Below are 27,366 nucleotides of genomic sequence, written 5' to 3'. Positions count from 1 at the left end.
TATGTTAATATCCGTCGCTTTTTCTGGATTTATTGTTATCAGTTATCTTGTTTATGTCAGTTTCAGAGAACGTAATACATTTTTGTTATAATACAATCTCGGCATAGATACGATTATTTAAACTTTGTATTTAGGCCAGACGCGCGTTTTATTTACAAAAGACTTGTCGGTGACGCTCTTTTTTTCATCTAAAATAAAAAATTAAAGGGCAAATAAAGTTGAAGAGCATTTAGGTTCAAAAATTCGCAAAAGATTTGCCAAATAGAGCTTAGGTAGTCTATTCAAAGGTTTTGTAAACAGTTAATTTGTTATTATGGCCACATAAATAAGAGTGTTTACAAAGAATGTTTGTCTCTTCCAATAAAAAAAAAATGAATCTACAGTGGCCTTATTTGTGCAAAGAGTTATATTCCTGTATTTATGATAGCTAAGGATGAAAATATTCACTTTCTTCTGTAAAATGTAAAATAAAACTCACTTAAATCAATGTTCGGTGAATATTTATTTTAAATGAATCCACCGTATAACTCAAACAAGTAACATGATTCATAAGTGTAAATGAATAAAAAAATGATTGTTTATAATTCACAAATGTTAGTTGTATTCATAACAAATATAGAACTTCGTCTTGCATCATCTAGTGTCCTATAATTTGGGTTAAACCATAATAAAAATTCTACTATTAGTTCTAATCACGACCTTTTCTTAAGTGTACGTCGAGGCCATGACCACACTTGTTGACTTCCACCGTGACAAGGTTTCACATTAACTTTTGTACTATCAGTAGACAGTTCCAAACAAAGGTTGTCCAGGTTACTAATGATCAAGTTCTCCTGAATATAAAAAAACCCACAGGGTTACAGTGTGTTTAGTATATTGAATACATAGTCTTAACATAAACAATTTAGATCACAATGCATCTTCAACAGGTTTGAAGAGATACAAGTGAGGTTTGGAATATCATGCGAACAAAACATTGTATATCTATTTTAATTCGGTAGTAATACCCATGTCAGTATGAAGGACGATTTAGATGGTGTTGGTCTCGAGCTTAACAGATACGGTGAAAGTTATAATCTTTATTTCAAGTCACAGTATGCGTAAAAAATAGTCAGATTGTGTAAGGTTGTGAAGAAAAAGAACATTTGTAATAATAGAAATGAAATAAAAGTATAAACTATAGCATATTCGAATTTGCTCTTAACATGTGCTTTTTGAAGAAAGAAAATGAAAATTAGTGTTACCGAACTATATTTTTTTTTCAGGAAAACAAATATTGTCCAACTTGGAACGCCAATCGATCTATATTATAATGACAAAAAAGCCACCTAGGTTTCCCATTCCGAATAGCCTTTTTTATAATATAAAAAGGAAATTACAAATTAATAGACTCTATTTTTTGTATATGTATACAAAATGTGATTGCGATATTTAACAAACTTATTATAACATGGTCTTGTTTAAGTTGTTGGTATAGTCCAAGTAACAATAATATCAACGATAACTTCTTATGCCATTTACTCATAATGCATGTTAGGGGTTTGATGTGTTTAATATTGGTTTTGAAATTTCTTTGGACATCTGAATTTTTTGTATATGTATACAAAATGTGATTGCGATATTTAACAAACTTATTATAACATGGTCTTGTTTAAGTTGTTGGTAAATTCCAAGTAACAATAATATCAACGATAACTTCTTATGCCATTTACTCATAATGCATGATAGGGGTTTGATGTGTTTAATATTGGTTTTGGAATTTATTAGGATTTCTGTATTTTTGTTATTTTACTTTGTTCATAAAAATCCCAAATAACACACAATTAAGCTGCAGTCTAATTTGACATAAACAACTATTCATTAACATAGAAAATAAGGGGAATCCTTTTGTGCAAACTAGAGATAGACATTTTAAAATGGTTACAAAAGTTGCTAAACAAATACATGCTTTTGATTTTCTCGTTGATACCAAGCAAAAACTACGCTAATTCCATTGCATTTTTTAACAAGACTTAAATTTGATTCAGTCGTGTGTGTTTGTAATGTTTAACTGCAGTTCAATCTTATATTCTATGGAATTCGCAGATAAAACAAAGTACTGTACTTGTGAATATGTCCATTTAATATTTGAGGCAAGAGGGTAACATGGCATCACTACGAGAGAGTGAGGTTCCTGATAACCAAGACATCCCTCATCTCGTCTTATTGTGTTTTTTTCTGTAAACGTCCAGTGCTAAATTGAAAAATAAAATCATTATTTACATATCTGTATTGCTTTAAATTGATTCAATACGAAACAAGTGTGAGACTAAAGTATGATGATTAATTTGCATCATCTATTCTCTATCAAGTGACTTAAAGAAGACATTATGATACTCATTAGAGAATAACTACCATTTTATTGGACACATTGTATGCCATTTTTTACAAATCAAATATTTCAATTCCGCCAAAAAAATAAAGCATCATTTTAGCCATTTTACAACATCGAAAATTTAAAATATTCATTGCAACATTGTAAATATGATTTTAAAGTATTTACTCTTGAGTACAAAAAAAATGTAACTAAATGCCATATTCTTCATATAAAACGTAGAGTCCTAGGTTTACATTTAATAGGTGTTAAAATGGCAATGATGGCTTTTATCCATTTCATTTGAACTTTTCTGGATAGTTGTCTCATTTGCAATCAAATCAGATTTCCGTATTTGTTTATGATAGAGGAAATACATCTTGTTTTTTTTATGACCACACATATAGGTTATCCAGTGTAAATGAGTACATCCATGACGTTGCTTATATTTACAAGTCTTGTGATAGAACACATTGTTTAATAAAAGAACTGTGTTTTAACATTTTAATTTATTTAAAACATCTTTTGTTAAGTGTATATTGGTTTCATTATGGTTACGATGACTGATTTCGTAAGAATATGTTTTACGATGCAAGTATCACCTATTTTCTTAGAACCTTTTTATTCCAAAAATAGTATACCTGATTGAACGCATAATCACTACATGGCTTAAGACTAACTTCTCTGTACATCATAAAACCCATCACTGGAGATTCTATACATAGTTCAGTAGCTGCATTCCGTATCTGTTGATAAGAAAACAAATACAAAAATGATCGAACGAACGATGTATATTTTTTTAAAATCTCAGAATCAACGCAGACAATGCTTGGCAATTGGAAAATACAATTTTTATTATCAAAATAAATTCGGCGAAGATTTTTGGTTTTTAACATCTACACACATTTAAAAAAAAAACAAAAAAAAACCCATCTACACACCGAAAAATACGGAAGTGTGATGGCAAATTTAACAGTAGTTCTGTTCCTTTTAGAATTGGGACTGGAAGGTATGAAGGTTTTATGTAGAAAATATAATATGTATTTTAGCAGCACTTGTAATGAAAATATCTTAATTGAAGATGAAGATTTGCGTTATTTGTTTTGTGAAGCATCTCTTTAAAATGTTAATTTAGTTCTTTTGTCTTGTTTTGTTTTGGCATGGTTTGTCTTAAAATTCACGTATACGACAGTTAGCGTAGTACGTACTATCGCATAATTTAAAGAAAAAATCTTAAATAAATTTTTCCATTTTTTAAAACTATCAGTTCAGATCCCTTTGCATCAAGCAAAATGAGCTTCAATTACATTTGTCCAGAAAATATCGCATCTATTGATATAGTTGTCATTGTTCAAGATTGCCCGACATTTTGACAATATTTTATGCATTGGGTTCTTACTCCTTCATGTCTGATGTTGTCAAGCCAGTATGCCTGAGGAATGTTAATAAGAACTCAATTTCTTGTTATCGCTTTAGTAATGCTACAGAGATTTGAATAAATGTATGGTTAACAAGAAATATTTTTTTAATATGTGTAGATGGGACACCCGTAGGGCTAAGTAATAAATAAAACCAAACTTTATTGTGTGCTACTTACATGTCCTGTGGCCTTACTATTATAGGGAAGAAATAATCCTGGATACACGTTTTTCAAATACCAGTCAAAATTATGACACTTAAGAGACCTTCTTAATTTTTTACGGTCTGTAATGTCACCAATATCAAACTACAAAAATGCAATAACTTTCAATATATAACTTATTACATACAAAACTAAGTCCTTTCATGTAAATGTCCAAGATAGCAATATATTTTCCCAATTGATTATCACACATACATATATTTCGCGTAGTACGACATATATGATGTAAGTAATGACCACAGAGGTAATTGACATACTTATATAGTATGTATATAATATTTCTTGACTTTTTATTAATAATCATCACACTTTGTGAGACCATAAGTTGATTTTCGACCAATAGTAACTGTTGTTTGAATATTTTACACATGTTTTCCTTGAATGCTTACATTTATAAAATACATATCCCTTTAATGCTTACATTTATAAAATACATATTCCTTTAATGCTTACATTTATAAAATACATATTCCTTTTATGCTTACATTTATAAAATACATATCCCTTTAATGCTTATATTGATGAAATACATATTTTTTTAATGCTTACATTTATAAAATAAATATTCCTTTAATGCTTTCATTAATGAAATACATATTCCTTTAATGCTTACATTTATAAATACATATTCCTTTAATGCTTACATTGATGAAATACATATTCCATGAATGCTTACATTTATCAAATACATATTCATTTAATGCTAACATTTATAAAATACTTATTCCTTTAATGCTTACAATGATGAAATATATATTCCTTAAATGCATACATTGGTGAAATATATATTCCTTTAATGCTCACATTGATGAAACACATATTCCTTTAATGCTTATATTGATGAAACACATATTCCTTTAATGCTTACGTTGGTGAAATACTTATTCCTTTAATGCTTACATTTATAAATACATATTCCTCTAATTCTTACATTTATCAAATACATATTCATTTAATGCTTACATTTTTAAAATACTTATTCCTTTAATGCTTACATTTATAAAATACATATTTTTTTAATACTTACATTTATCAAATACATATTCATTAAATGCTTACACTAATGAATTACATATTCCTTTAATGCCTACATTTGCGAAATACATATGAACTCGTTGTCTGAGTAAAACTATCGAAAAAGATAGTTGTAGTATATAGCGTTTGTTCTTATATATTAAGCCCCATTCCCACTAGACCACGATCGCACTACGCTCAACGCGATCTAAAATAAATTTTGATCGTGGTGAGGTCGCAGTATGAGCGGCATGAAAATGTAAATTTTCGTTGCTTTCACGATGCTACTACGTCCACTCTACGCTTCTACAAAGATCCCGCTACGATTATACCACGTTATCACCGCGCTTATTCTGCGACCTCACAACGCTTATCAAGATCTTTCTACGCTCTTCACGTTCTCACTACGACCATAACACGAGTTATCCGATTGCAACACGATCTAACTGCGATTATAACACGTTCTTACCACGATTATACTACGTCCACAGCGCGATCTTACTACGTTCTCGGCAATAACGTAAACATCGTGTTCCATATCAATACATTTCAATTCCTTCTATTTCTGATTAAATCGTAGATTTCTCGGAAACAATACAGTCATGCCACCAAATTCTACCAGAACACGTGGGCACATCAATCAGCACGCTATAAAGGACCCAAAATATTACTAGTGTCAAACCATTTAAACGGGAAAACCAACGGTCTAATCTATATAAAAACGAGAAGCATGGTTGAGCCGTTCGAGCAAATGGATAATTACATTCAAACAAACAAAATCTAGGGAGCTTTTTTATATATTTTATGTGAAAATGACAATGAGAATGATGTTCGTAGTGTGAACGTAGTCAGGTTGTAAGAAGAGCGTGATGAGGACGGCAATGGCGTGCTAGAATCGTACTATGCTCGTGAACAGCGTGGTATAGTCGTAGTGGAAGCGTAGTTGGGTTGCAGTGAGAACGTGATGGTCGTAGTGAGGTCGTGATAACGTCGCTGTGCGATCGTAGAGCAGTCTCCCCGAATAAAATCACGCTTTCGCTACGCGCTCGCTACGATTGTACAGCGACCTTTGCGATCTTACTACGATCTAAGTGCGCTCTCACTACGCTTCTACTACGACCTGATTTCGCCAGGACCGCACCACGACTGTTTTGAACATGTTCAAAGTTGGCCACGCTCTTCACGATCTTGAAGACCTCAACACGACCGTGATACGACCTTACTGCGATCTACACGATCGCACTACAATCATCAAAATTTGCATTTTTTTCAAAGATCGTAGTGCGATCGTGTCCTTCTACTGGGACTGGGGTATTAAAAAAAACATATCATAAATAAATTACAAGTAAATAGTTATCAGAAGTACCAGGATTATAATTTTATACGCCAGACGCGCGTTTCGTCTACATAAGACTCATCAGTGACGCTCAGATCAAAATAGTTAAAAAGCCAAACAAATACAAAGTTGAAGAGCATTGAGGACCCAAAATTCCAAAAAGTTGTGCCAAATACGGCTAAGGTAATCTACTCCTGGGGTAAGAAAATCCTTAGTTTTTCGAATAATTCAAAGTTTTGTAAACAGAAAATTTATAAAAATGACCATATAATTAATATTGATATTCATGTCAATACCGAAGTGCTGACTACTGGGCTGGTGATACCCTCGGGGACGAAACGTCCACCAGCAGTGGCATCGACCCAGTGAAATTTGAACAATTATTTATTATATTTGGTATGGTAGAAACATTTTTAAATGATGAAATTGGTACCGAAACATTACAAATTGAAGGTTACAAAATAGAAAGAAAAGATAGAAACGCTATTAATTATGGCGGAGGTGTAATTGCGTACATACGAAATAGTGTATGTCATAAGAGAAGAGTCGATTTAGAAATAAGTAGTATTGAATCTTTATGGATTGAAATTAAATTTCCAAACACAAACTCTATTTTAATAGGCATTTTTTATCGTCCACCAAGCTCATTTCAATCTTGGATTGATTCAGCTGAAAAAGAAATTGATAAAGCTTCTGCAGAAAATAAAGAAATTATACTCTTAGGAGATTTTAATATAAACTATTCACAAATAAATCATACAGTTGTCGGAAATCAAAAATGGAAGGACTGTATTAATTTGTATGGTTTACAACAAATTGTACATAAACCAACAAGAGTAACCAATAAATGTGCAACTACCATAGACCATATATATACAACCGATGTAGACCATATTATAGAAGTAAATGTGCCTAGTTATGCTGTCAGTGATCATTATCCTGTTTGTGTAACAAGAAAACTTAACTAAAAAATATCAAAAATGGAGCACTTGTCCATAGAATATAGATCATTCAAACAATTTGATAAAAATAAATTTATTGAAAATTTAACAAATATTCCTTTTCATCACATTGAATCGATTGGAGATGTTGATCAAGCAGCTAATTATTGGTATAATCTATTTCTAAGCACTCTAGAGAAACATGCTCCTAGAAAATTAAAAGGGTAAAAAATACCCAACATCCAGAGTGGTGGACTTCTGATATAAATAGCGCTAGACACCAAAGAGATCATTTTCACAGAATTAATGATATATATAATTATAAGATTTGGCGTAATAAGGTTACATTTTTAGTAGAACAGGCAAAGAAAAAATATTTTCAAATTGTAAAGATAGTAAAACTATTTGGAAGTATGTCAAAAGTCTTAATCCTAAAAAAATACATAATAATATCACGCATTTAGAATATAAAAAAAGTGTATTTCAAAATAATGTTGATATAGCAAATACATTTAATTTACATTTCACAAATATTGCTAAGGTATAGTTGATAATAGAATTATGTGATAGTGATGATGGTGCCAGTTTTGATGCACTCAATAAATTTGTAAAATCAAAGTTACAAAGGGGTAGTGAAAAATTCATTATACCAGAAATGAGTATTTTAGATGTAAATATGTATTTAAAAAAACTTGACAAGTCGAAAGCAACTGGTTTAGATGATGTCGGACCAAATATTTTGAGTATGTGCAGCGATGTCATAGCAACAGCTTTGACATATATATTTAATCTAAGTATCAAATGTGGTAAATTTCCAAGTATTTTTAAAACTGCAAGAGTATGCCCAATTTTTAAAAGTGGCGATGCCTGTAATCCTGATAATTACAGACCAATGGCAGTTTTGCCTTGTCTCTCTAAAATCATAGAACGACATATAGCTAATAGTTTGTATATATTTTTGAATAGCAATGACCTTCTTAATACTACACAGTCAGGTTTCAGACCTAAGCATTCGTGTACTACTGCACGTACGAAATTGGTAGATGAATGGTTAGCAAATATAGATAATGGAGAGATAAACGGAGTTATATTTTTAGATTTTAAGAAAGCTTTTGATCTGGTTAATCATATTATTTTATTGAAAAAACTTGAATATTATAATGTTTCAAATAGTACACTAGACTGGTTTAAGTCATACTTGTTTGAACGAAGCCAACAAGTTAAGGTCAATATCGTCATGTCTAATACTAAATGCATAAAAACTGGTGTACCACAAGGTTCTATCCTGGGCCCTCTGTTATTTATTTTTATATATCAATGATTTACCACTTAATATAGAACATTCATTAATAAATTTATATGCAGATGATTCTACATTACATTGTAGAGGAAATGATGTAATTCAGTTAGCTTCTAACCTTCAAAATGATATTCATGTTATTACTGGTGTTTGCAAAATTGTATGAAATTAAATGCCAAAAAGTGTAAATCAATGATTATTGGTTCAAAACAAAGGCTTTGTTTAACTGGAAACAGTTTAGTTATCAATATTTCAAATGAACAAATAGAAAATGTAGATTGTGAAAAACTACTTGGTTTATATATTGACAAAAACTTAAATTGGAATCAGCAAATAGATAAAATGTCAATTACTATATCAAATAGAATCAATTTCTTACAAAAGATAAGAAAATATTTACCTATGCATATACGTATTATCTATTTTAATGCTTATATTCTGCAATTATTTGATTATTGTTGCAATATATGGGGAAGTTGTTGTGAAAGTGGATTAAATAAACTTAATAAGTTATTATAGAAATCTGCTAGGGTTATAGTAGAAGCTGACATAATGACATCATCCAGTTTATTGTTTAATAGTTTACACTGGTTAAATGTGGAAAAACGAATTCAATACCAAAAGGCAATACTTGTATTTAAATCAGTTGATGGCATGGTTCCTAACTATTTAGAAGAAAATTTTCATTTTACTGATAATCAAAACTATAACTTGCGTTCAGCTGATGAAAAACTATTAAATCTTCCAAAACCAAAAACAATTTTTTTAAAGAAAACATTTACATATTCAGGTTCTCAAATATGGAACAGTTTACCAAATGAAATCAAAATGAGTGATACACTTGTATCTTTTAAAACAAAATGTTACACATTTTTCATCAATTGTGCAAATTAATATGCCTTTTCATTATTATTTCAATACAATTGTATATTGTGTATAATATAACTTTATAATACTGTTTGTACTTATAACTATGTTATATTATTATTTTGAGGACTCTCAGGAAGATTAGTTTTTAACTAATGGGATCATCCTCTTGAAATAAAGATTATTTATTTATTTATTTATTTATTTAGTGGTGTAAATAGTTATCAGAAGTACCAGGATTATAATTTTATACGCCAGACGCGCGTTTCGTCTACATAAGACTCATCAGTGACGCTCAGATCGAAATAGTTAAAAAGCCAAACAAATACAACGATTGAACACTGTAAGATTATGTGTTGAGATTAAAAAAAACAAAACGAAAAAGAAACAAACTACATAAACGTATAAATGTCATGTTAATTGTATGTTCAAGTATGAAAAGCTTATATGAAGAAATGGAGTTGATAGTCCGGCGGCTTTGTGAAAAATTGTGCACATCCTGTTACAAGCATGAAATTTGGCATAGACCTTCCTCAACTATTACTCTTTTATTTCAGATAGGGAGGCATTTGAAAAAAATGTCTCACTTCCGGTAAAATCCAAAATGGCGGACGTCATACTTAAATCAGCCCAATATTGAAGGCTAGCGTGCAAAAATGTGTTATTATCATGCTACTATCATAATATTTGGTACAGACCTTTGTTTTTTACTACTTTTGGATAAATTAAATAGATAAGATGTCTTCAGAAACCCCACTTCCGGTTAAAATCCAACATGGCGGACATTGTACTTAAATAAGCTAATTTTTTAAGGAGGGTAATTGAAATGTGTTTTAACGTATTGCTACTATCATTACATTGTGTAGTAGGAACCTTTCTTTGGTGCTTCTGATGGCTAGAATGTATAAGACATATGTCTTAAAAACACTTACTTCCGGTAATAACCAAAATGGGGGACATAGAAATATCATTTACCTATTCAAATATCAACTTTTTTCAAAATGTAAAGAAAAGGATTTCATTTTGTGTTGGTCATTAAACTTTTGGCTTTAAGTTATCCCCATAACCACTTATTCTAGCATGTTGTAAATGTTTAGATATAAAGGTGAACCTTCCGGTAAAAATTTGACGTAAATTTCAAAGATGAGTCCTCAATCTATTTCTTCGATGTAGAGTTTTGGATAGATTGATTAAAACAAAACAAAATCACTATAGTATTAAAAAATATTTAAAATTACTTCTATTTGGCCAAGAATACATGTTTATTCACAGTCACCACCACATGCACACATCGCAGTGCATGAAATACCCGGTTTTCTACATTAAAAATAACCGCGGCATCCTTTTTTACATCCATAATGTACAAACCTGTACAAGCTTCTGAAAAAATGATGAGGTCTCAGAAAGATTTTTTTTTAAAGGGACCCTCTTTGTCCCTTAGCAATCCATTAATAACTAGACTAGGTAGCATAAGAGTCAATCCCAAGCTCGTCTCACTAAACACCTGCATTAGTATATTACACGTTTTACATGCTTTAAAAGACTAGAACAAGTCGTGGGAATAGCCTCACATATAATGAGCTTTCCATTTTGTGCAAAAATTGTCTTTCTTGCTTCGTTAATCATGTAAGCTCCATCTGATAAGTTTGTGCGATCTTACAGTAAAACCCTGGTGCTAAGGCTGATCAATCATCATTCTTTATGTTAAAGTCACATCTTGAAATACCATCAATGTCTCCCACACAGTCTTTCTTTCCTTTTAAAGCAAAGAGAGAACCGTATCACAACCGGTAAAGGTATGGGTCAGAAATAAGTGTGTGTGATCACTCATTGCCTAGTGCATTTGAAAGGCCATTGATAGATATGAATCCAAAGATTTTTGCCCTCCCAAACACAATCCAAAGTTTGTCTGCCCCTATGTCACGGAATAGCGAAATAGTATTGACAGCATCATCAGTGACTGTTCATCATGACTCATTTAAGTTCGTGTTCCACTGCATCAGACACATGCACCATGATTTAAGTGTCAGTCTCTTTATGTGAACATGGTGCTACACTTAAAATACATCACGTGGTGGATAAGATAGAATATCCTGAGCATTTGTTGCTACAACTTCCATACTCATCAAAGACTTCATCCACTATTGTTACAGTTTCAAGGTATTTTGTTAAGGTAAGGACATAATACCCAATCATCATACTCGTTCGGAAACACTTTTAAACTGTAACAACAGTGGTTGTAGTGTCAGATGTGAACATAGGCAATACTGGTAGTTTGAAAGCTGCTAAAAGAAGCAAGAACAACATTTAGGGGAAAGGGAATACACAGACGAATCCAGGGTTAAAAACATCCTCAAAATTGGCAAAGTTTTCTGAGAGATGACGACAGTAAGAAAGAACTTTTAAGTTTTCAATCACAGCAGCTTGCTCAATACAATTTTGAGTAAAAGGTAGTTGAAGCAACAAATGCTCAGGATGTTCAGTGTTATCCAACACTTGATGATGTTTCAAGTTTAGCACCATGTTTACACGAAGAGGCTGACACTAGAATCAAGATCGATGTGTCTGATGCGGTGAAACACAGACTTAAATGAGTCATGACTCAAACAGATACTGATGTGATTGCTGTTTCGCTATTCCGTGACATAGGGGCAGACAAACTTTGGTTTGCATTTGGAAGGGAAAAAGTATCAGATATATATCAATCAATGACCTTTCAAATGCACTAGGCATTAAAAGATAACACGTTTGCTGGAAAAGGAACTGAGTTGGTGACATTAATGGAGTTTGAAGATGTGACTATAGCATTAAGAATGATGATTGACCAGCCAACATCACAATATGGATTTGATAAGTTTAATGTCATTGAAAACGATACGTGGTTTTGTTGTAAGATCGAAAAAAAGAAACAGATTTGGTTAACAAGGCAAGAAAATATGTGTTTTTGGAATTTAACGATGTGAGAAACAATACCACAGTCTTTGTAAATGTTGGAAATCAGCTCTCCGATTGTGAATTGCGGCCTAACCAGTATGCTGATTGGGTATTATGTACTTACCTTAATAAAATACCTTGAAACTGAAATACGAGTGGATGAAGTCTTGGATGCGTCTGGTAGTTATAGCAAAAAATGGTCAGGATCTTATCCACCACGTGATGTATTTCAAGTTCAGCACCAAGTTCACATTTAGAGGCAGACACTAAAATCATGGTGCATGTGTCTGATGCAGTCAAACACGAACTTAAACGAGTCATGATTCGAACAGTCGTTAATGATGATGCTGTCATTACTGTTTCGCTATTCTGTCACATAGGGGTAGACTAACTATAGATTGTGTTTGGGAGGGCAAAAGACTTGTGGATTAATATCTATCAAGGGCCTTTAAAATGCACTAGGCAATGAGTGATCTGAGTGATCTGACCCACTTATTGTTATCCATGCCTTTACCTGTTGTGATATGGTTCTCTCTTTGCTTGAAAGAGAAAAAAGACTATGTGGGAAACATTGATTGCATTTGAAGATGTGACTTTAACAAAAAAGAATGATGATTAATCAGACTAAATCACCGGGGTTTTATTGTAAGATCGCACAAGCTAAACAGATGGGTATAACATTGTTAACGAAGCAAGAAAATAACTATTTGCGCAAAAGGGAAGGCTTTTTGATGCTATCCCTCAACTTGGTCATGTTTATTCCAGCATGTAAATCATGCAATATACTTAGGAATGTTTTTAGGGAGATGAGCTTGGGATTGGCTCTTATGCTACCCACTCAAGGCGAGGACAAAGAGGATAGCTTTTTAAAAACTCTTTTTGAAGCATCATCATTTTGTCAGAATCTTGTACATTGTGGATGTAAGAAAGGATACCGCGGTTATTTTTAATGTGGAAAATCGGGTATCCCGTGCACTGCGATGTGTGCATGTCATGGTGACTGTGAATAAAAATGTATTCTTGGCCAAATAGTAGTAACTTTAAATATTTTTTAGTATTATGGTGATTTTATTTTGTTTTAATCAATCTATCTCTACATCGAAGAAATAGATTGCGAACTCATCTTTGAAATTTACGTCATATTTTTACCGGAAGTGTCACCTTTATATCTAAACATTAACAACATGCTAGAATAAGTGGTTTTGGGGATAACTTTAATGCTCTTCAACTTTGTATTTGTTTGGTTTAAAACTATTTCGATATGAGCGTCACTGATGAGTCTTATGTAGACGAAACGCGCGTCTGGCGTACTAAATTATAATCCTGGTAACTTTGATAACAATTTAAGCCAAAAGTTTAATGACCAGCACAAAATAAAATCATTTTCTTTACATTTTGAAAAAAGTTGAAAATTTGAAAAAAGAAATGATATTTCTATGTCCGCCATTTTTGATATTTAAAGAAGTAAGGGTTTTTAAGACATATGTCTTATACATTGTATCCATCAGAAGCACCAAAGAAAGAATCCTTCACAATGTAATGATAGTAGCAATACGTTATAACACATTTCAATTACCCTACCTAAAAAATGAGCTTATCTAAGTACAATGTCCGCCATGTTGGATTTTAACCGGAAGTGGGGTTTCTGAAGACATCTTATCTATCTAATTTATCCAAAAGTAGTTGAAAAAAAGGTCTGTACCAAATATAATGATAGTAGCATGATAATAACACATTTTTACACGCTAGCCTTCGATATTTGGCTGATTTAAGTATGACGTCCGCCATTTTGGATTTTACCGGAAGTAAGACATTTTTTTCAAATGCCTCCCTATCTGAAATAAAAGAGTAATAGTTGAGGAAGGTTTATGCCAAATTTCATGCTTGTAACAGGATGTGCACAATTCGTCTGAAATATGCTTGTAGCCGCCGGACTATGATATTGATATGTTCACCTTAAGCTTTAAATGAACATTTCAAATTCTAAATTTTAAAATATATACCAAACAAGAAGAGTAATAACCATAAGTTCGAACTCCAATTCATCATGACATATGTTATAAAAGAAAACTGCCAAATATCCTGATACATAGACAATAACTGTTTAGAGTCTTTAAATATCAGCTGTATTTGTACGATGCTAGGAAACAAGGTGTATGCGAGCTTTTAGCGAGCTACTACACCTGTTTCGAGCCGAGTACAGATACAGCTGATATTTAAAGACACTAAACAGTTATTGTCTTTATCCTGCAGTTAATTCTGTATATTATAATTGTTTGTGTTTTGAAAGACACACAAAAACTAACATATTAAGCATAAATTTTCGATTTGTAATCCCTTGAGGCCCGCGTAGTAATATCAAAATCACACATTACGCTGAAGACGGGTTCGCAAACAAAGAATCTCGAATTGTCAACAATAATACATCGCTCAAGGTGAATAATTATCTATTCTAACATAACAACTAATTTCAATAGTAAAAACAAATAACAAAACATTGTCAAATTTCAAACAGAAGTGTTCGAGTTGTCCTACGCTTCAGACTTGACATTCACTAAACATGTATGCTGAAATTGACATAGTTGATTTTGTAACACAATCATACACATTCAAGTTTTAAAATCGACAATTGTCATCGTCATTTGGAATGCATCTTGAATACACATTATGAGGTCACACAGGTTCATACAATACTCAGTCCGGCAGTGTTCGGAGCTTTAAAGTATAGTATACAGATACAGCATAGCGATATCTGTAGGGCTGTATCTGTATAGTAGAACACCCAATTGCAGCATAAATACGTGTATTTGCAAAGCAAGTGTAGATGATTCAGAAATTTTTACTAAGATGGAAGAGATAATTTTTATTAAACACATGGGTCTTTATTTTGCGGAAAATGATGACAAAAGTCGCCACTCAATTTCGAAGAAAAAAAACTTTGTTTGTATATTGAATCGATAACAATTGTTTTAATGATATTATTCATCATACTAATTTCTATTTGCAATGTAAATGATTCAACAGTTAACCATCGATTACACAATTAAAATACAAAAAGTATGATTATAGGCATACTGAGGTATAACACAGACGATATACCCGGATCGTAAATTTGATTCGAGGAAAAGGTGTTTAGAATCAGAGACTAACACGATTGTTGTTACGACCACACGCCTACATACTCTAGAGATAAGAGCTTTTGTTTAGTGTTAGAGACATCACTATAACTTCTAGATGCAGAACAGCGAAACATCCACTGTTACATTATTGTTTTGACTTCGATTATGTCAAGTGCATAAATATATATAAGAATGTGTATGTCCTCATTCAAAACCCTATATTCTAATTAGTTACTGTGATTGCATACTTACTTTTATGTTATAAAATATTCTGTCATGATAAAACCTTTTAAAGTCATCCATCCAGACTTCGGCCAATCGGAGACTGTTTTTAATCAATATGTGCATGCCATTCTCACCCCAGGAGTATGGCATGGCATTACGGAACATGTGACCAATGTGAGAACAGGGAATTATTTCTAGTGATCCACCACACATCCAGGTCTAAATTGTAAAAACACATTTCAATACAAAACTAAGTGTACACGAAACATATAATGTTTATATGTATTTTACAAGGATTAAACGTTTAAATTTGGACTCTAGCTTTAAACATACATTTTATGTGTAAATTTAAACTGAAGGATGCTGCAACCTGGTTTGTTTATATATATCATATTTGAAACAAATATATCAGTTAAATGCAAGACTGGACTTAAAGATTTGTTACAAATCAATATTTTTGTCTCAAATTGATCCTTTATCAAATGAACATTTAATGTATCCAAAAGATGTGCATCGTGCATTGACCCTTTATATCTCTTTATTTTTGGGTTGTTACCAAAACCATTTTAGACTACATCTTTATTGTTAATCGTCCCATATGGAATTAGTTCTGTATTTATAGTTCAGTATTTGCTTTCATTTTTCATTCTCTTCCATCTACGTCTTAGCTTTTTTATGGGGCACATTGTGTTGTGATGTATGTTTACAGTTTTGGTTACTGTATTCCAATTATTGTCACGCTAAAAGAATACATTGAAGACCCATTGGTGGCCTTCGGCTGTTTTTTGCTTTATGGTCGGGTTGTTGTCGCTTTGACACATTCCCTATTTCCTTTCTCAATTTCATTTAAGAGTTGTTTTCTGTGTTATTTTGGTCTCTTGTGGAGACTTGTCTCATTGGCAATCATACCACATCTTGGTTTTTTTATATTTATAATTTATTTTGATGTTCTTTCTGATTGTTTAATAAATAACTATATGCTTTAAAATTATTCATGAAAACATACCTTAAAAGATAGTTCTAAATTTTCTGCTCCCCATATCTGGTAGCCGGGATCGTATGTCCCCAAATATTTGAAAAAATCCACACTAATTGCAAAACAACACCCAAGGAACGTTGGACTTCTGAAAAGATTGATTTGCTACATTATGACAGTGTAAGACTGCTACATTATGACAGTGTAAGACTGCTACATTATGACAGAGTAAGACTGCTACATTATGACAGAGTAAGACTGCTACATTATGACAGTGTAAGACTGCTACATCATGACAGAGTAAGACTGCTACATTATGACAGTGTAAGACTGCTACATTATGACAGTGTACGACTGCTACATTATGACAGTGTACGACTGCTACATTATGACAGTGTAAGACTGCTACATTATGACAGAGTAAGACTGCTACATTATGACAGTGTAAGACTGCTACATTATGACAGTGTAAGACTGCTACATTATGACAGAGTAAGACTGCTACATTATGACAGTGTAAGACTGCTACATTATGACAGAGTAAGACTGCTACATTATGACAGAGTAAGACTGCTACATTATGACAGAGTAAGACTGCTACATTATGACAGAGTAAGACTGCTACATAGACTGCTACATTATGACAGTGTAAGACTGCTACATTATGACAGTGTAAGACTGCTACATTATGACAGAGTAAGACTGCTACATTATGACAGAGTAAGACTGCTACATTATGACAGACTTATGACAGTGTAAGACTGCTACATTATGACAGTGTAAGACTGCTACATTATGACAGAGTAAGACTGCTACATTATGACAGTGTAAGACTGCTACATTATGACAGTGTAAGACTGCTACATTATGACAGTGTAAGACTGCTACATTATGACAGAGTAAGACTGCTACATTATGACAGTGTAAGACTGCTACATTATGAATTTAATATGACAGTGTAAGACTGCTACATTATGACAGTGTAAGACTGCTACATTATGACAGAGTAAGACTGCTACATTATGACAGAGTAAGACTGCTAAATTATGACAGTGTAAGACTGCTACATTATGACAGTGTAAGACTGCTACATTATGACAGAGTAAGACTGCTACATTATGACAGTGTAAGACTGCTACATTATGACAGAGTAAGACTGCTACATTATGACAGTGTTAGACTGCTACATTATGACAGAGTAAGACTGTTACATTATGACAGTGTAAGACTGCTACATTATGACAGAGTAAGAATGTTTTTTCATTAACGAACACTCATCAAAGATACATGCACAAATGTTCCATGCTTATAATTTGGTATGCCAGACACGTGTTTTGGACACACAAGACTCACCAGTGGCGCTCAAATCAAAACAGTTTTTAAGCAAAAATCATTAAAAAAATGTAAAGTTAGATGAAAGAATAGTTAGTGTTTGTAATTTGAATCACAACTGTAAGTCTGCTTTTCCTGAATTTAACATTCATAATTTGTGTGGGAAAAATGTATATACCTAAAAGATTATGATTAAAATATTTAGTTTGAATAGATATAGGAAGATGTGGTGTGAGTGCCAATGAGACAACTCTCCATGCAAATAACAATTTAAAAATTAAACCATTATAGGTTAAAGTACGGCCTTCAACACGGAGCCTTGGCTCACACCGAACAACAAGCTATAAAGGGCCCCAAAATTACTAGTGTAAAACCATTCAAACGGGAAAACCAACGGTCTAATCTATATAAACAAAACGAGAAACGAGAAACACGTATATATTACATAAACAAACGACAACTACTGTACATCAGATGAAGTTGGTTTAACCTTTCATTCAGATATATTATTTGTTTTCCAATTTAAATATTATATGTGACTATCTATAAGGGAGGATGAGTACTTTACAGAGTCTATAACACTGGTTCTCCTCTTCAATTCTTCCTCTGGAACAGGTCTCCAGTTAAAGTTTAAATCGAAGTCAAATCCTCCCATGTGCATATGTTCTATATTGACAGGGCTAAACTGGAATGTTTCTGATGAGATTTGGTCAGCTAAGGGAACAGCAACTGTTTTGTTACAGTGTGCTATTTTATCTAATAGTGGTTCAAGCCAGCCTGAAACATATATAAAAAGATATTTAGTACATATTAACTGTAAGCACATATCATTTTGAGGCGAGGAATACTGGGGTAAAATTTCTAATGATTTGCCTTGAGCATTTAAAATATGTTGAATGTAAACTCTCATTAACTTTTATCTCAGCGTTTTGATCACAAACATTTGATACCAGGTAATTTTGTTTCTAGGTTACCGTAATTGTATGCAAAAGAAAAACCCACTCTAACTATTTAGGGTAGATCTATCAACGTTCTAACAGATGTATATGAATAAATATTCCCAGGCTCATTTGGAAAGAATGATTATTTCACAGATTATCTACAAAAAAATAAGATAGGACATTTTAAAGGGGAACATCATTATTATAAGAAAAAATCGCCATCCTGTTCATGAAATATTACATACCCTCCGAACATTCACAGTGAGAGTCTAAAAATATAGCAACTGTTGTGTTAACATGAGAAAAACCCAATAATCGAGCTTTGATTAAGCCTGATCTAAAACCAGTTCGAAGCAAATGAACATTAGGAAATCTATCAACTTCTTCGGTTAGCCTCTGATGTAAATGTTCTGAAAATATAATAAAAATATATTATTATAGATGCTTGATTAGCTTCAACGAGTATCGTCTTATTAAGTTGATATCATCATTATATACTTCATCCCAAAATGAAGCCTTTTATTGGTTAATACGAGGATACATGTCTACTCTAACACATAGCTCAGCGAGTAACACATGTTTTTGTTTTCTCCAATGTAATCCGCTCGTTTCCATCAAACAGAAATCGTGAAAAATCTTTAATTCAAATAACAATAATGATAGATTATTCAATACACTTCAATAGTTCGCTAGGTTACGTTTTGAACATTTAAAATGTTATTATATATATCTATCATCTGCGGTAAATAAAGACAGATGTGGTATTACAATGTATGAGAAAATGAGCTCCTAGTACTCATATTGCAATAAGGAAATTATCAAAAAGGTGTCATACTTAGATGTTTGAATTGCATTAAAAAGTCCCAAAACCGTTTCTAATATTAAGACCTATTACGAAATAATCGATAGACCTTTAATTCGAGGGCAACCAATGACTTAATGAATCGCATATATTCAAAATCGTTAAACCAAATGTGTGAAACATTTTGGTAACATTTTTCTTTTTGAATTAGGCCGCTGAATCAAAACCTTATAAAAGTCAGAAGGGAAGGGTTCTGGCTTTTATTGATACCTTATTATCCAGCGTCCCAGTTTACACGCCAATAACCTTTAATGAGACAAAGTATTCAATCCTTATTACTCTTAACCCAAACATTTAATAAGCTATGTAGTTTCGGCCTAACGCAATCTAAGATAAGGGAAGTAATTCTAACGGACCAAACGCATTCCGGTATACATGTTGACATACAGAATTATGATGAAATAGAAATAAACTAGATATCTCTTTTAAAACTGACAATACTAATCTTGAAAATAAAAATATTGTAAATATTTTTTCTGCCTTCGAATTGACAGGTAATTGTGGGTTTACAAACTCTTCTGGAAATGGTTACCTAGCAATCTCTCTTTTAATATTACACTTCATTTGTCTTAATGTTCTTCAAAGTTATAACCATTCAAATAAGTCCTGAATAAGACTGTTGTGCTACTATAAATAATACAAAACGAGAGCAGAAAGAGCAGTTTGTCAATGATTGACAAAAACATGTCTCATCCCCTAATGATTTATGCCAGCCGCAAAGAGTCGAATTTTATTTTCATCGTATTCATTTTTTTTTGTAAATATATGACCGTTGGTTTTTCCATTTGAATGGTTTTACAACAGTATTTTTTTTTTGGGGGGGTGGGGGGCTTTATAGCTTGCTCTTCAGTGTAAGCCAAGACTCCGTGTTATAGGCCGTATATTAAACGATAATGGTTTACTTTTATAAATTGTTACTTGTATTGTGAGTTGTCTCATTGGCACTAACACCAAATCTTTTTATACATGTAACGTGACGGTACCCAAATTGCACCTATTTTGACAGTTTTTTCACCTACGTTTTTTTATGATCAAGAAAAAAATGTCCATACTGTGTTTATTTTGTAGCCCTATCCTTCTTTATTGTATAGGTACACCAATTTGATTTTTAATCCACATTGAGTCATAAAAAAATGGGTTTGAATCAACCTCCAAACTACCCATGATTCTGTAATGAGGAGTACCCAAATTGCATCCATGCTTAAATTCACATCGTCAAAAGTCTTACAACCGAGCTTTTGTTTAATTGTTTCAAATATTTTGAACAATTGGATATTAGTCCATGCTTACTCTTCATATTTTCCGAAATGGATTCTTATAATATATTGTATTTTCTAATTTTAAAAAGATGACGTTTTGATGACGTCGCATGGTGACGTTTTCGTACATTTTGCTTTTTCAGTAAATAGTCCATCTGTTGATAAATACTGTGAACGTTTTTTTGTATATTTAAATATGTTTATCTATGTTGAAGGACGTGTATAGTATCAAATCATAAAAATACAAATTGTTTAGTCTCTAGAAATCTTGTAAGATTTCCATTGCTATCTTTTCTAAATAGGCGCAATTTGGGTACTCGGTGCAATTTGGGTACCCTTACGTTATCTATGTACTTGTCTGTTGTTGAAGAGCGCGTTGTTCCCCCTGATGTATATTTGATTCGTTAATTTATGTTGCTGTTTGATGAATACCCACATATACGTAGCCCTCAATGAACAGTTTATGCTTCCAATATCACCCCTTTTTTCATATAAACTCTATTATTATCATGTTTACCTTGTGTTGAGGCATCATCGACCAGAAAGATGTCCCTCAGCAGATATGAAGGTGATGTGTTTAATATACTGTATACAGTCCTCCATAATACACTCCATGCCTCATTATGGAATATAATTACTACAGATGCTTCTGGTAAATATTCTTTATAAACCACCGTTGTACACCTGCAAATATAATTAAATTATAAAAGATAATTTATAATCATACTTAGTGCGTCCATGCAATCTTAATTGGCGAGGAAACTTTTAATTCCCAGAGAGAACCTCAGAGCATAGACGTATAACTTTGTTTCAAGAAATGTAGTATTAAAATCTTATGCATTAAAAACCGTTTGAAAAGGCAACGTTGTTTTTTTCAGAATATTGGTTTTTAATTCTCATCCCTTGCATTTTTCTTAATATAAAGCACACGACAATTTTTTTTCTCAGTTTGGTAGACTATAGTACTCAGACTAAGAGTACAAACAATCAAAATATTGCAATTGTTGCACATTTTAGTACTTCTAAAACGTTTTATTGTCGAATATGGATATAAGAAGATTTGTTATGAGTGCCAATGAGACAACTATCCAAGTCACATTATGTAAATGTTAACTTTAATATCATATGTCAAAGTACAGTCTTCAATACACAAATACGGAGCCTTGGATCACGCCGAACAGGAAGCTATATAGGGCCTCAAATATGGCCCTGTCTATTGTAACAGACAGTAGCTGACTTGAGGTATAAATTTTTATTGTGTTGATAGCCTATCGACTGAAACTTGGCCCTTTTAACATGGCCAATCGAAGGATAAATCATTTACATAGTAATATTCGCAAAAAAATATATTAAATGAAGTATTATAATCCACCTAAATGTTTTATGTATTGTGCATCTTTGTGTATTATTGTGCATCTGTGTGTGTCTTTGTGTATTATTGTGTATCTTTGTGTCTTACAATTCATGTCTGTGGTCTCCGACGTATCGATTAACCGGTATAAGGTCACTAGCATACTGATTAAAAGCATTTTTCTTCCATCCGTCATCATATGTCTGTCTCTGTAAAGGCGACAGAAGGCTTTCGTCAACACTTACACCTTTACCTTTATAACCTTAAAAGATAAACAAACAAAATAGATTTCAAAATTACAATTACAACCTCCTTAATTATACACTTCAAGTAGTTATTTAGTATATAAAATATGCGAACAATCTTTTGTTAACTATGACTTTTCATTTTTTTAAATTCGAGCGTCACCGATGAGTGTTTTGTAAACGAAAATTGGTTGCCTTCGGCTGTTATTTGCTCTATGGTCGGGTGGTTGTCGCTTTGACATATTCACCATTTCCTTTCTCAATTTTATTATGCAGAATGCAACATGTCTTATCTATGGAACGCCATAGCTGTCTTATGGGTCTTTTTTATTATAAGATGGTGCTTTTCTTTTATAAGATGGTGCTTTTCTATTATAAGATGGTGGTTTTCTATTATAAGATGGTGGTTTTCTATTATAAGAAGGTGCTTTTCTATTATAAGATGGTGGTTTTCTATTATTATATGGTGGTTTTCTATTATACGAAGGTGCTTTTCTATAATAAGATGGTGCTTTTCTATTATAAGATGGTGGTTTTCTATTATAAGGTGCTTTTTTATTATAAGGTGCTTTTTTATTATAAGGTGATTTTTTATTATAAGGTGCTTTTTATTATAAGGTGCTTTTCTATTATAAGGTGTTTTTTTTATTATAAGGTGTTTTTTTATTATAAGGTGATTAACCGGAAGTGTGGGGAAGCATTAATGAAGCACCTTATAATAAAAAAGCACCTTATAATAAAAAAGCACCTTATAATAGAAAAGCACCTTATAATAGAAAATCACCATCTTATAATAGAAAAGCACCTTCGCATAATAGAAAACCACCATCTTATAATAGAAAACCTCCATCTTATTATAGAAAACCACCATCTTATAATAGAAAACCACATACATACTTTAACCTATATTCTGTATCGAGTGAAACTCATTCTAGCTCGAGTTATCGAATGTCTTTTCTTTCGTGTACCTAAATGCGACTTTTTGAAAAGATTTTCAATATGAGATACAACTGAAGTTACTATTTCCTTTATTTCCGATTTTGTCTATTTTCAGTTATATCATAGTAAACCAAACAAAACTGTATTGCCATTTTAGTGTTTAGTGATTATTTGTATGTAGGCTAGTTTAAACATAAACTTACTGTCTCATATTTAGAACATACCCACTTTTGAGTTACTGTAGTTTGTTTTCCATCTATAAGGTTTGTTTGCTTGCTCTACCAACTGATCTCTAAATTCAGGCTTTCCCGATATGTTATCCGGACTTTCAGATTTGTTAGCCAAATTTCGTACAGTTTTAGCCCTGATATAGTTTGCGCTTTCCATCCATGTTTGACTCAAAAGTAAATTATATTTTTTACTGATTAAGAATGTCACACATATCCAAATTAAACAAAATAAACACGTAAACTTGATCAGAAACCGCTTTTCAGATCTCCGCATTATTTAACTTAATTTTAAATTAAAGAGACGAATACCTTCCGTTACTCTTCACAGGAAAGAATACGAGTGATTGAACACCTAAATGAACTATCCATTACTGACATAATCCTGAAAAAGAACAAAACAATGACTAACACAAAGAGTATCAAAATGTGTGCAAGATAAACCACTAAATAAATGTAACCATTAGATTTACTCAGGCATTTGTATAGCTTTCTATATAGTTCAGGTTTTGCTCATGTTTGAAGGTCAAATTGTAAACTATTATGGTTGCTTACGTCTGCATCTCATGGTCTTTGGTATATATAATAATGATTTGCAAATAAAAATGTACCACACCTTTTATTTATACATTAAAACATGAAATATTTATGTAATGATGAGCACTGTCTATTTCAGAACATTGAAGAGAAACAGTTTGAAATAAAAAAAAAGTTTTTATATTGGGAATGATACACCTCTTAAAGAGAGACCAAATGAGTTGAATTTAACAGCTATTAAAGGTTTTGAAATGACGAAATGTAATTTAATCGAGAAAACTAGAGGTCTGTAGAATAATAACTAAATTCAATGTTGAAACTGCTTTCTTCTTTTATCCAGAATACATGTAAATAAATATGAACGGTGCAATTTTTTGATTTGCGAAAAAATATAAGCAAATGGATTAAGAATTAATTGTGTTTGTTACCATTACAAACATAAAATCATCCAAATTGTCGTCACGACCATGAAATGTGCCATGATGCGCATTTGTTCCACATGACATAAAGCTTATTTAAGATCGTTCAAATAAAAATTAAATCAGAAAATGACTAATCCTTTTCCAGTATTGAAGTTGAATCGTACTGTCCAAACGTAAAGGGTGCAATTCACCAACATTTGAGTGGTGACAAATTAACCATCAGTGGCGTAGCTGGGTTATTTTAACGTGTACGCCCGAACCTTGGCGAGGGACATGAGGGGTGCCAACCGCTCAATGATAAAGCACCTGCTGGTAGTGTGTTCGAAAAGGACAAAGCCCCCGAAAGCTATCGAGAATGAGATATACCGTAATGATTCCTGTTAGTAAAAAATCATTGATAGCCACATGCTTTTGAATCTAAATGGTTTATTGGTTTTGGTTAAATTTTGTAATATGTTAACTTTATATTCGTCGTATTAACCTGGGAGGTAGCCTAATGGTCATTGGTTTTAGAGAAAACGTTCAAACCAATATCACTTTTAAATAAGTTTAAAGGGTGCCGTGAGTGAGCATAAGCACCTTTTAATGAACACGAAAACTGAAATATCCGAGAGGGGAAATATAAAAAAAATTATTCTGAAACACCTAGGATTTCTTGACACAAAAAGTGAATCAATTTATCGTTCCTTTCAAGGAATTTTAAAAAAATCTGAAATTTTCGTTTGTCTTTTTTTTGTTCTTGATTTGGAATAACAAGTTCACGACAATCTATGAAGGTTTATAAATTGAGCATGTAAAACAATTAATTGCGTAAAGAAGAGTCCGGCTATCTGTCTATCAGAAAAGAACAGAAAAATGAACGAAAACAAATGCTTTCAAAATTTCAGCTTTAGACATAAGGCATTTTCATAAAATTCGTTGAAGGTTCGACAAGTAGTTAACTGTAATTGTGAAAATAACAAAATGTAAGCCAAAACAGCGACCATGCACTTATTAATTGCAGAAAGAAATACATTTTGTCCTGAAAATGCGGAAAAAATAAAGATATAATTGCATAATTATATTGCTCTGAATATTCTTTTGAGCACAAACAGTTTCTGTCCATCTTTCGTAAAATTTCACGGAGAGTCATTCAAAAGACTTTATCCACATTCGGAACCTAAATATTGACACCGCTTTGTCTCTTTTTTGGGACATAAATCACAGGCTCGACAAAAATACAAACAGCATATAGAATCTGAGCAGATAGTGAATTGCTTTTTAAAAATACAAGAAAAGTACGTAGAATTCATAGTAGATTCAGACTTTTACAAAAGATTCGAACACATTTATTAAATGATCTATTTGAGTAAATTTAGTCCCTTTTTATTCAAAATTACAATTCATTGAAAAACGAAGCACAAGGCTGGTGTGCTTTTGACCAGTTTTTCTTATTCTATGTCGACTATTTGTTTTATTTTCAAAATTCAAGTGTACGCCCGGGCGTTTTGACGTAAACGTAGCTACGCGCATTACCATGACGGCTTCATAAAACACGATAAAAAGGAATTTGATTCCAATCAAAATTATCAAACAATTGAGAATGGAAATGGGAAGGTGTCAAAGAGACAATAACCCGACCAAAGAGCAGATTACAGCCGAATGCCACATATGGGTGTTCAATCCTGAGAGAAAATCTCAGAGGCTTGCCTCAGCTGGCCCCTAAACAAAAATGTATAACAGTTTAGTGATAATGGATGTCATACTAAACTCCGAAATACATAAATAAAAACTAAAATTTGAAATCATACAAGACTAACCAAGGCCAGATGTTCCTGAATTGGGACAGGTGCAAACGTGTGGCAGGGTTTAACATGTTTTGCGAGATCTCAACCCTTCCCCTATACCTCTATAGCAAATGAAGAAAACCCAATTACACAAAAAAACATAACAATACGCACAGTTAAACTCAGTTTAAAAGAAGTTCAAGCCCGATGTCAGAATACTTAGTAACAAAAGAACCTAAATAAAATGACAATAATACATAAAATAACAAAAGACTACTAGCAGTTACTGACATGCAAGCTCGAGACCTTGCTGACTATTTCAAAGATTATGTCTTCATCGTATGAATATCAATGTGCCGGCTCTAAACACGTCTTCCGTTATCCCCTTTGACTTTACATAGTCATTTGATAATTCTGAGCACTTCAGGTAAATATTAGCATGTGTTTTAGTCTGATTGTTCAGCACAGTTTATACAGACAGTTCTGATGGATAATTCAAAGTAAAGCTCTCATTCGAGATTCGAAAATAATGTTTACTAGCTTTTTGGTCATAAGACAAACTTTAATGATAAGGAAAATAAATTTACTTGAATTTGATATTATGCACATACGTTTTATCAGTGTTTGCTGAACAAATATTATGTATATTTTTTATACTGAGTTGCAGAATTTTCTTCTGCAATTTCGTTTCTTTGGTGAATGAGTATTTACATTTAATACATACATATTGCTTACCTTTATCCCTCGACCACTGTCTGGTGTGTACAATTATATTTTG

At 32.3% G+C, this 27,366-nt stretch overlaps 1 protein-coding gene across 1 annotated transcript; it reads right to left on the bottom strand.

Annotated features, from left to right (window-relative positions):
• Positions 1–483: 483 nt before the first annotated feature.
• LOC134706551 (putative polypeptide N-acetylgalactosaminyltransferase 9) lies at positions 484–27,366 on the bottom strand. Its single transcript, XM_063565581.1, has 12 exons — positions 27,324–27,366; positions 23,861–24,248; positions 22,561–22,714; positions 21,619–21,785; positions 19,226–19,390; positions 18,603–18,816; positions 16,738–16,855; positions 15,759–15,950; positions 3,951–4,079; positions 2,995–3,099; positions 2,105–2,233; positions 484–833 (listed from the first exon to the last, which is right to left on the bottom strand). The coding sequence occupies exons 2-12, from the start codon at positions 24,138–24,140 to the stop codon at positions 693–695; spliced, it is 1,794 nt and encodes a 597-aa protein (XP_063421651.1). The 5' UTR covers positions 24,141–24,248; positions 27,324–27,366; the 3' UTR covers positions 484–692.

This window comes from Mytilus trossulus, chromosome 2, assembly GCF_036588685.1.
Source record: "Mytilus trossulus isolate FHL-02 chromosome 2, PNRI_Mtr1.1.1.hap1, whole genome shotgun sequence".
Lineage (NCBI taxonomy): Eukaryota > Metazoa > Mollusca > Bivalvia > Mytilida > Mytilidae > Mytilus > Mytilus trossulus.
This window is presented reverse-complemented; position numbering and strand designations above follow the sequence as displayed.

Bases quoted from the DNA above. Each gene is read 5' to 3' on its own strand.
- LOC134706551 (XM_063565581.1), bottom strand. From the start codon at position 24,140: ATGCGGAGATCTGAAAAGCGGTTTCTGATCAAGTTTACGTGTTTATTT. The intron at 19,391-21,618 runs GTAAACATGATA...TTATATTTTCAG, and splicing joins CGATGATGCCTCAACACAAG to AACATTTACATCAGAGGCTA. The intron at 16,856-18,602 runs GTACTCATCCTC...CAATCTTTTCAG, and splicing joins AGTGTTATAGACTCTGTAAA to AAGTCCAACGTTCCTTGGGT.